At 40.3% G+C, this 11,427-nt stretch overlaps 1 protein-coding gene across 1 annotated transcript; it reads left to right on the forward strand.

The window, feature by feature from the left end:
• Positions 1-2,774: 2,774 nt before the first annotated feature.
• EDEM1 (ER degradation enhancer, mannosidase alpha-like 1) lies at positions 2,775-11,165 on the forward strand. Its single transcript, XM_010297254.1, has 10 exons — positions 2,775-2,875; positions 3,735-3,906; positions 5,116-5,299; positions 5,833-6,007; positions 6,584-6,704; positions 7,171-7,341; positions 7,947-8,020; positions 9,042-9,138; positions 9,922-10,107; positions 10,800-11,165. The coding sequence occupies exons 1-10, from the start codon at positions 2,775-2,777 to the stop codon at positions 10,887-10,889; spliced, it is 1,371 nt and encodes a 456-aa protein (XP_010295556.1). The 3' UTR covers positions 10,890-11,165.
• The last annotated feature ends 262 nt before the right edge of the window (positions 11,166-11,427 follow it).

Genomic DNA, 11,427 nt, shown 5'->3' on the forward strand with positions numbered 1-11,427 from the left:
GTCTCCCCGGAGCCTTCTCTTCTTCAGGCTGCGCAACTCCAGCTCTCAGTTCAGGAGATTCGTGTTGGCAGTTGGAAAGGGCAAACTGAACTTTGTAAATGAATTTAAAGGTACATTAATACAGCAGGGATGTATTGCCAAAAAGTAATTCTTGTGCTAATTAAACTCTGAAGGCAGTCTTTTAGCAGGATATGGACATGGATGTCTGAAAGGCTGAAGTCAGCTGGATGAGCGGTTTTGAGAGATGAGAGACTGCAGATGCTCTTGAACACACACGGGTCTCGCTTCCTCTGTTCTGTTAGACCGGCTGTCGGCATTCATCAGTTGGTTTATTCTCAACCCTGGTGTGGGAAGCCAGGAGTCAAAGCTTGCTTTTGGGCATAGAGCTTTCTTTAGATGGGCTGTGTAATGCAGGTCTCGGTTGTGGGATGGCTGGATTGAGGTGGGAGCATGGTTGTGAGCTGTCACCTTGACAGCTGGCAGCGTGCTGGAATGGACTTTGAAGGAAAGAGTCAAAGGAAAAATGAGGATGTAGTACAATGTTCATTTATTCAATGTTCTCTTGGATATGGGTTTTGCTAGGTTCATCTGCTGTGCTACTGAACATCACCAATATTGGCCCTTGCTCTGAGGTTGAACTTACAATCACAGTAGATCTGATACCTTGAATCGGCTCCATATTTAAAAAAAAAAAAAAAGCTGTGGAGCTTTTTCTCTACCAAGGGGTACTTGGTAGAGAAACTTGGTGAGAAGTTGAACGAAGATGGCAACAGAAGGTTTCAGACTGGTGGGAGTTACTCCACAGTGTTTTCCAAGCACCTGCCATGGGACAAGTGCTGTTTAGTCTTTGCATGGTAATGTTGTTAATGCAAAAAGTGCTGATGTTTAATGCAGGGCTGCTGGTAGAAATAAAGATCAGTTCTTAACATGAAGATGAGGTGAGATGACACTGTGAGGAACCAGTTAAAATTTTGATGAACTGCAGCAATACAAAGTAAAAGGTCTAATGGTTTGTAAGTGGGAGGCTATGAAATCGTTCACTCCTGAGGAGGTGGTGGTGCTGGTTGTATACTAGCTAACAGCTGGATCACAAGCTAGCAGTGTGTTGTACATGTAGGGAAGGGTAAGAGTATGTGAGGATGTATCAGGAGAGATTTCCAGAAGAGATGGAGGAACTTTTGGAGATACTCCCCATGGCTGAGGTGAGATCTCCTTGGAACACTGCTGTACTCTGGTGTTCAGGAAGGGTGGGTCTGAGCTGCAATCTGCATGGGTTGCTGAGATACATCAGGAGGAGAGTTTATCTTGGTCAAGAAGGCTTAAAGACCTCTGATAGTTTTGCTTGTCAGAGAGGGCCTGACTGATGTGGAAATCTGTATGAAGAGTGGTGAAAGGAAGGAGGGGAAAAGCTGTAAATCTGCTTCTCACCTGCTAAAATAGACCATCATATGCATTTCTGATAAAATTTGAAGGTAACATGAGAAACAACTCAGTTTATGTTAGTAGTACCAGTAGCATGGTATCATGGAGAACAGCCCCTTCCTTATGCATATTTAGAAATGCTCTTACGTTTCATAGTCTCATTTTTGCAGCCAGGGCAGGTTGTTGGCCTTCTGGCATGTGTGCTCAGGGCCCAGCAATGCACAGGATCCATACTGTGTTTCTCCCTTCTTCTGGAGAAGGTGCAAGGACTATATGTGTGATTCAGATTATAAAATGCTTCCCATTGCAATAGTGGAACTGTAGCTCTGTGGGGAGGAGATCCCCGCTGTTTCACTGAACATGGCAGTAATGAACAGAACTGAAAGCAGGAAGTGAGGAAAACATTGGTTTTAACTGAAACAGTGGTTAGGGATCTGTGCTACGTGGCTGATGGTGTGTTGACTAAACAGTTGCCTTCCTGTCCTCATTCACCAGTGGCTCAGTGTCCTATCCATACTTTTTGAGGCAGTACATAACTTTTTTTCTCAAATATAAAACTTCTGGTTCTTAGTCTCTTGTGTTTCAGAAGGTGTCATGTGATGAAAGCCTCTTTTTGCTCTTCATCCACCCAGATCTCTGTGAATGCTTTCCCATTGGGTCTGGGTATTGGAAAGAGCAGACTGGCTGGTGCATGGTGTTTTGATGTTAAAGAGCTAGGTAGGTTCCCAGCCTTATCATGAATTTATACGAGTGGGAACTTGTGTTTTCCTTCCACATTACTGCTTCCTTGGAGCTGGCACTGAATTTACATCTGTCTCTAGATACAGTGGAGATTAATTGCTAAGGTATACCTATAGAAAACTGGCGTGAGGGAACTCCTGGGCATGGCTTGCAGTGCTGAGTCAAAAGCCTGGAAAGTTGGACTCCCCTGGTTAAATAAATGTCAGATCAGACTTAACTGTTCTGCAAGTTGACCTTTTAAGCTAAACTGGTAGTTTAAGCAAAACACTCGCTGTGCTAGATCTTAAGAGTGTTTAGACTCCTGGTCTAAGAGGTGAGCCACAAGGGTGGTATTGGGGGTGGAAGAGTACATGAGTGCATAGATTAGTAAAACAGACAAAAATACAGCTTTGTATATTTCCCTGTTTTAACATACTTCTGAAAAAATGAATTTTTATATGTCAGGAGGATGGGTAGCTTTCTGAAAGTCTTTTTAGCAGGAGCTTGAAGTACTCTGTTCTGTCTCTAGTTAATGTGACTGTTGGTCTAAAATGTGAACTTGCCATTCTCTTCCCTGACCCTTTTCTGAAGCAACAGTTAGACAAAATGGCTTTGTTTTTATGTAAAAGGTAATGGGAAACTCCTCAGAGTTCCAGAAAGCAGTCAAGTTGGTGATTGACACGGTTTCATTTGATAAGGACTCAACGGTCCAAGTTTTTGAGGCAACAATCAGGTATGTCACTCTAAGTTTCTTGTCTTTAAAACAGTAACACAGTTAAAGGCTTATATATAGGAGAACCAAAGTAAAATCATTTGTAAGGATGTCTTTGGTAGGCTTTATTCCATAATTGTTCTTTGAGTAAGGCTTTTTTTAGCCTTTTATGAAAATATTCCATTCTTTCATAATTCAAACAATTTTAATGAGTCACATGTCACTTGAAGCAGTGATACAATGATAGTCTCAACTGTCTTTGGCTTGCAGATACCTGCTTTTTTGTTGTTCCTCTTGCAGCAGAGACTCAGGTCTGTGCACAACAAGCCACACTGCTGACAGGTTTTCCTTGTTTTGGTTTTCTTCCATGGACCTTCTGCTTGCTTTCACTTTTGTTTTAGATGAAAACCAGGCCTGTCTGTCTTGGAGATGAGTTTAAGATACTGTCTGGTTTTAAGTGGCTTCATGCTCTGAATGTCTTAAACAGTGTTTATTCAATTGCTGCTTAACGTGGCTAGACTTTCTTTTTTCTGAATATTAAGTTTATATAACAAACTTTATTGTTGTATAGTTTGGCAATCTTATTGCCGTTTGCAGCAGAAAAAAGGTGGGGCAAGGAGGTCTTAACTCATAAATAGACTTGGTAGGTTGTAAGGAGCTACTGAGTTAGGTAAATTTTGCAGAACCGGATTTTGGGATTACTGTGGGTGACAAGCAACATGACTTGTAGTTGTCTTCACTACTGGTGGGGGAAAAAGCAGATCTCTTTCTGTAGTGCCTGTAAAGTGCACAAGGTAATATTTCTGTAAACATCATACTGGTAAGGGGGTGTGGCTGAAGAACAGGTTTAAAAACTGAAGATTGTTTCCTTTTCCCGTAGGGTTTTGGGAAGCCTGCTTTCTGCCCACATAATAATTACAGATACCAAGCAGCCTTTTGGTGATATGACCATTAAGGATTATGACAATGAACTGTTGCATATGGCTCATGACCTAGCAGTGAGACTACTTCCAGCCTTTGAGAACACCAAAACTGGAATTCCATATCCTCGGGTAAGTAAGTGCATCAGCACAGCAGGGAAATAATCTAAAAGTAGTAATTCACCTGTCCTATCGAAAAGCAGTAATTCATCTGTCCTACAACTCAAATTCTCTGCCCTGTTTGTGCCTTTATAGGTACATTTGGGGTGCTGAACCTGCTCTAAGCTACATTAGTGGCATGTGTGGGAACTCTGCTAAGTTACGGTGACGTGGACAATAGATAAGTTGCTCCATATGTCTAGTGAATGTTTTCTTTAGGCTGTTTTTTCACTCTGCGTATATTGTTCCTTATGGGTCAGTAGGCATTTGTTTCCATATTGTTTGGCTGGAATGTGCCCTGCCCCATGCTTTCTTTCTGTGTGTCATGCAGCAACAAACAATGCTGCTGTTAAGAAGGTTTACAAGAAATACTGTAAAGGCAAATAGACTGGGAAAGTGACTTTATTGGTGTCTTGGTACTAAGATAATAATGATAAAATAAAACTCATCTAAAATATTTGTCATACTGGGCTTGGAATTTGTAATTTTCTTGAATACTGAGTGAGTACTCAGGAGTACTGCAGTGTTCTTGAATACTGCATCCTCTCGTTTTAAGCAAATGCAGTTCGCAAGGAGAAGTGTGTTTGTTCTAGTAGAACAACTCTAAACTGTAAAACTAATTAGCACTTGCCTGATTACTTGTAATTTCTGGGGACAGCAGCACTGCTTTTCTTCCAGACCTGCCAGGCTGTAGAAACATCAACTTTCACTTCTGTTCAGAGTCTGGTAAAGTAGTTGAGGGTGGTGTAACTTCCTTTCAGCGTTTTGTTCCATGGGGAAGTTGAGGAGCCTTCACTGAGGAAACTTTTCGTTTCAAGAGCACTGAACAAGGGGAAGCAGTACTTGGATCACCCTTCGAAGAACGTGAATGTTCAGTAGAAATGATGGAAAAAGTGCACTGAAATTTGGAAGGATTAGCAAGTATAAGAGTAGCAAAATTAGGATTGCCCACCTTGAACATGATGTTATAAAGTTGGAAGATGAATTTCAGGAGTTCTTCAGGAAAGCTTTTTGACCAGGCGGTGATATGCTGGCTTTCTAACTATATATACATTGCACGCTACATATTGCAAAAACTAACAAAAGGGTTTTACAATAAATACAAGACTGCAGATGAGGGCACAGCTTTATGAGGTGCAGCCTGCTTTCCTGCTATTAGCACTCTCTCTACCTGCTTCACAGGTCAATCTGAAGAAGGGGGTACCTCCAGACAGCAATAATGAAACTTGCACTGCAGGAGCCGGTTCCTTGCTGGTGGAGTTTGGTATCCTTAGCAGGCTGCTGGGCGATTCCACATTTGAATGGGTGGCCAGGAGAGCCGTCAAAGCACTCTGGAGTCTCAGGAGCAATAACACTGGACTGCTAGGTAACCTCCTCTGAGGTCATGCTATATTGACTAGCTCTGTGTTTTAACCTACCTCAGTCTCCTGTAGCAGAATGCCATCATGCTACAGGTTTCTTTCATGTATCATAAACTTTGTCTATCTGATTCTTCTGTAGCTAGTATGTAGTCATACTCTCCTTGTGTACACTTGGTTTCTGTTGACCAAATAGCTCTGTAATTTCATAAGAAAAATGGAGTATCTGAATGACTTCTTACGGCACAGGTTTCCAAAGGCCAATTTTTCATGAAACTGGGAAATGAAACTGAAGTTCCTGCGTTTGTATCCCCATTAATAATAATTGGCAGATGGCAGATGACTAAAAGTACTTAAAACAACTGCATGTCTGTGCTAGTTCCTTGGATGAACGCACTGTAACACTTTATTTTGATAGTAATCTTTGATCATTGCTCCTTAAGACTTTTTCAAGATGTAATATTTCTAAGTTCTGGTTCTTGATTATTTTTATATGATGTACTTCACAACTGTAGACTAAACTTTTTGTCTGTTCTGAAAGGAAATGTTGTGAATATTCAAACTGGCCATTGGGTTGGAAAGCAGAGTGGCTTGGGAGCAGGGTCGGATTCATTCTATGAATACCTTCTGAAGTCTTACATCCTCTTTGGAGAAAAGGAAGACTTGGAGATGTTCAATGATGCTTATCGGAACATTCAGAACCACTTAAGAAGAGGGTATGATATTTCATATGAGTATCAATTCCTTAAGGAATGAGTACTCCAGCAAGATATGAGAGATTGTATAGTGTTTTGTGTCACACTCTAGAAAACCTGTGTTCTCTTCTTTTCTGTAAAAAACAAAATCTTATTTCTGTGGTAGTCATCATGGAAAAAAAAATTTAACGTTCCCTTCACTCCTTAGTCAACTGATCTGAATAGCATTATTGATGCAAAGAATCTAAACTGGTTACTCTCCAAGTTAGTAAATGTTAGGCTGAGAGAAGGCTGTAGAACTGCAAAGGAAATGTATTAAATTGGCTGGTTTAGTACTCTTAAAGACTGATCTTACGTAGCATGATTTTTTTGTTGAGAGATTCTGCTGATGTAACGTAAGGATATGATGTACCTACGTTTATGAAATAATTTTTATGAGAGCATGACTGATATTTTGGATCTTTTCAAAATGGCTTTGAGCCTACACAACCAATCCGTGGCTCACTCTCTTTGCTGGTGGCAGTGCTGTGAAATGAAACATGCATTGTGTTCTTCTCAAATAGTGAATATTTACACATGCTTATTGTTACTTGGCAGTCGAGAAGCTTGCAATGAAGGTGAAGGTGACCCTCCTTTGTATGTTAATGTAAACATGTTCACAGGACAGCTGATGAACACATGGATTGACTCTTTGCAAGCCTTTTTTCCTGGACTACAGGTAAACTTTAATTCTGTTAAAGACCAAACAACCCAGTTAGAGGGATGTCAGAAAGGCTCATTCTAATCCTAGGCTGTGAATGAGCCTAAGCATCTCTTGAGATGAGCTTCGATCTGCAGGTTGACATCTGGCCGCTCTGATAAGAGAGTCTTAGGGCAGTTCAGCTTCTGCATCAGCATAACAATATTGGAAGGGCTGGCCTCCTCTCTACTAGATTGAGATACTTCCTAACTTTTCTCATTTAGCCTCAGCATTTCTAGTACTAAGCTGTGAGGCTGAGCTCCACTGAAGCTTTTAGTGTGAAGGAATTAATACATTAGCTTTGTTGTTTGGTTTTGGGTTTTTTTTTTTTCCTTCTCTTACAAGGTGAGTGTTTTGTTTTATGGCATGTTCTTATACAGAGTAGAAAGGAATTTGCTGGCTTGCAATATTAAGCATGTATGTTTATGGCTGTTGTTATGCCTAGGTATTGATAGGAGATGTGGAAGATGCTATTTGTCTCCATGCATTTTATTATGCCATATGGAAACGATACGGAGCTCTCCCAGAAAGATACAACTGGCAATTGCAAGCACCGGATGTTCCCTTTTATCCACTGAGGCCAGAGTTAGTGGAGTCCACATATCTTCTTTATCAGGTACTTGACTTTTCTCGACTTACAGCTCATGTTTTGGCAAAAATGTTTTTGTTCAGAAAGTCACTTTTTCTACACCTAGCCCGCTAAAATTTGCTGCCTCTGGATCTGCCTATTCTTATACAGAGGTCTCTGTTTAGGCATTAGATTGTTATGCAGTGTAGGTGCTATGTTTGCTTAAAAAAAAGCTCCTTTTTTTTACAAGGCAGACAAAAATTAGACTAAGGAACCTTTTGAAAAAATAGCTGGCAGATTTTTTCGAGATAGAGACTTGTGACTTCTTAATAGAAATTGTTGAAGTAAATGTAATACTTCCCTTGCTATATTGTCAGGCACAGTTTCTGACTGACAGAAGATACGGTAAACTAACATAACCTTCCAACTGCAAGAAAGCTATCAAAGAGTTTGAATTTACTACAAGTTTTATTTGGTTTTGCACTGAGGTAAATGTGAGAAGCTTGCGCAGAGTAATTTAAGTCATGTTCCTATAAAGATCAGTTTACTGTAACACACAAGAATCTGATAACTACTGGGCCTTTGTTGTAAGTGTTATTTTTACAAGATTTCAAAATTGCTGACTCTAACTCTTGTCTGTCTTCCTTATTCAGGCCACAAAGAACCCATTTTACCTTCATGTGGGAATGGATATTCTACAGAGTTTAGAAAAATACACAAAAGCAAAGTCAGTCTTCAATGTTCTTTGTCTTTTCTCACTCTCATATACATACGTTTTATTATATAAGTATTAAATAGAATCCAATATGCCAAATATAGGTAAACCAGGAAACAAAACCCTCCATGGAAGCCACAAGTAATGATTTATTTATTGAACAGTTATTTCTTTCTCGTCTGAAAATGAAATTATAGTCCAATGACAACTTTATGCCTTCAGAATTTTGTAACTACCTTTTAAGATGTATTGGTGATGATCAGTTGCTAAAAACTGGTAAAATTAGCAGTGTGTTGTTGTTTGTTTTTTTTTTTTCCTGTGGCTCCTGCAAGAATAATCTAACCTCCTGGACCCATGGTGTTTAACTAAACTGGGGGCATGGCCTCTATCTAGATGCTGTCGCATACTAGCTTTCTTCTCAAGACAGTAGCTATGAATTATGGCTTTTATACTGAAGTTCTTGCAAGACTCAGAGGGAAGATAGCAAATTTTTTATTCAACTGTTGGTGTTTACTGCTTTCTTAGACAAGTCTGTACTAACCACAGGACAATATAAAACAGTGCCATTCTGCAGTTAAGTGGGAATCAGATGCTGTGTAGGGGATTGACTGAAGGAATTGCAAGTGCACTGTGTGACAGCTTGTAGCTTTGTCATTTGTTAAGTATTGTGGGAGGGAAGAGTAGGTAGCTGGGGAAGAAATCTTTGCAGGAGACCAGGCTTCTGGACCTGGGTTTCTCATGTGCTCAGTGTGGGGAAATTACCTGTTTTGTGCAGGGTGCCTGAGAGTATCTTGCTTCTTTGAGAGACTCTTAGTAAATCTGCATGACGGAATAGATCAACCAATGTCAATAACTACAGTCTCATCAGGATACTGGAAACCAATAATCAGTGCTTACTTGTAAAAGAGGCTTGCTTCATTTCAATTTCACCCCTAGTGACAATTGGAATAGTCTGAAGTTAAGGAATATATAGGCATTGCTTCGGGATTGGAGTTCATGGGAACTAAACCCAAACTAATCTTAAATCTTGCAGGTGTGGCTATGCAACATTACATCATGTTGTAGAAAAGACAAAGGAAGATCGAATGGAGAGCTTTTTTCTCAGTGAAACATGTAAATATTTATACCTGGTATGTATACATTCTTGATTTCAAAGATACTCTCTGGCGTGTGCTGTGGACAAAAGACAGGGCACAGTGCAGAGGCAGGACATTACTGGTTAGAAACTGTGCTGGGCTCTGGGGAAGCGAAGGCTTTAGGTATCGCAGTGTATCGGACCGTGCACTCTTCTTGCTTTGACCCCACCCCGATCTTGGAGGTTTGGACAGCTGCCCAAGTGTGGTGTCCTGAACTGGTGCTGGAGAGCTGGCAACTCTTGGGGGGAAGCTAGAAAGGAGAGGGAGCAAGGCTGAAGGAAGCTACTGCTGAGCTCTGAGCTAAATTGCTGCTTGCAGCCATCTTGCCTGCCTCGCAGCAGCCTCCGATTTCTCCCCATCAGGCTTTGGCAGTCACAGGAGAAAGCATTTGAGCCAACGCTGCTTAGGCTACTACTGTTCTCAGTCTCCTTTAGTGTAGAAAAACAAATCTGTGACTGAATGGAAACAGTGGATGCCAGACTAGAAATGCCTGCATAGTGCAGCTTAGAAAAATAAGGGCAGTTTAAGTTGTGTGAGAAGCTTTTTCTTTTGCTCTCGCCTTTTAAGTGATAAAATAAATCCCTTGCATTAAAACCATTTATTTCCATTTCCTCTAACAAGTGGAAGTTTAGCGCTAAAGTTACCCGTTTAGCACTAAAAGGTACGCTTTTTGTGTGATCCTTCAAATGCATGAGTGCGTGCTTTTTAACTTATTGTTGATGGGACATGAAGAATGTTGCACACGTACTATAGCTGTCTCTCCCATCTCTTGTTTAGTTGTTTGATGAAGAGAATCCAGTCCATAAATCTGGAAATAAATATATGTTTACTACTGAGGGGCATATTGTATCGGTGGATGAACGTTTTCGTAACTTGCTGTGGCAAGACATGCTTCCTGGAGAAGAGGACAGCGGAGAAAAAATTAAACCTAATGAATTAAAGGCAGTCAACTTCAGCTCTAATGTAAGGAATACGCAGACTATTCCTGGTACTGTTGCTGGAGAAGGGATGTTAAATTTTGCAGCAATTAATTTGTTCTGTGTTAATTTATTTCCAATTATTTGTCTCTTCGCCTTTTCTTTGCCCTTAAAATTTTGCCGTGTTGCTGTGATAGAGAAAGAGAAAAGCAGAGGTCATTTAAACAAAGCTGCTTTTTCCTCAGAACAGTTTTGAGGCATGTAAAGGTGACCTTTCTTAGCTAGGCATCAACTGAGTACAGAGCTATGGATAGAGTGCCTATCACCAACCAAAACAGATACGTTTTTAATACAGAACAATTTTAAAAAAATCTCTGCTAGTAGGTTCTAACATGGTTCCTTTCTTCTTCCTCCCCCCAGTCCTCCAGAAAAAGAGCATTATTTAAACATTCACAGTTGTCATAGTGAAGGAAGTCTCAGTTGAATAACAAGCTGCAGTAGTTTGTGTGTATTTGGAAGCTTGCAGCCTGTACTAAGAAAACACTTGCTGTTCATTTATGTGGTTTCTGCTGTAAGTTAGCAAAGAGTGAGGGAGAGTTATGATCAAAAGTGCTGTTGGATGCAATTTTCTGTACTGGGAGGAAATCTATGGTTACTGATGCTGAAACGATTACAGAGGATGTGGGATTGCCTGGTTTTGTATTTGAGTTCTTAAAAATATTCTTGTTTTGTTAACAGTGTAACAGAGTTCCTGATGAGAGGAGATACTTACTACCATTGAAGAGTAACTACATGAGACAGATTGATCGAATGGTGGGCTTGATCTGAATGGTTCTGCAGAGTAACTTTTATTGTATGTCAGGAGGAGCATGGGATTTGGCTGTAGACATTCCTCTCCTCTTCAGCTACACACCTGCATATGCTGAGTCACTTGGGTATCCCCCGTGCTTGTTAGTTTTCAATTATGGACGTGAAGGGAGATGAAGTTCTCTTAAGAGTTCTGTCTTCTGAACTGTGGTAACTCCATGTGCCACCTGAATTGAGATTTCTTGTTTTAAGACTTCCTATGAAAAATGTTGTTGCAAATGAAGGCTGAATATACTTTAAAAAAAAAAAAAGAAAATTGGCATGTGCCACTTAGCTACCTCTTTGTAGCTGTATTACAAATGTCCCTTTAGAAAAGGGTCTAGTATTTAATTTGAAATTATCTTGGGATTGGGGAAGGAATGGGAAAGTGCAATTTCTTACACCAAGTTTAATCATTGAATTATTCTGACTAGCAATACACAACCTAAAGTACTACTCAGGTAGGAACCCACTGGCAATGGGTTTTGCTGAAACAAAAATGCTCTATCTAGAACAGTAT

The sequence above is a fragment of the Phaethon lepturus genome, unplaced genomic scaffold (assembly GCF_000687285.1).
Source record: "Phaethon lepturus isolate BGI_N335 unplaced genomic scaffold, ASM68728v1 scaffold18251, whole genome shotgun sequence".
NCBI classification, from domain to species: domain Eukaryota; kingdom Metazoa; phylum Chordata; class Aves; order Phaethontiformes; family Phaethontidae; genus Phaethon; species Phaethon lepturus.

Excerpts from the sequence above, each read along its gene's own strand:
- EDEM1 (XM_010297254.1), top strand. The coding sequence starts at position 2,775 with ATGGGAAACTCCTCAGAGTTCCAGAAAGCAGTCAAGTTGGTGATTGAC. Across the intron at positions 6,705-7,170 it reads CCTTTTTTCCTGGACTACAG|GTATTGATAGGAGATGTGGA; the intron begins GTAAACTTTAAT and ends TGTTATGCCTAG. Across the intron at positions 8,021-9,041 it reads GAAAAATACACAAAAGCAAA|GTGTGGCTATGCAACATTAC; the intron begins GTCAGTCTTCAA and ends TAAATCTTGCAG.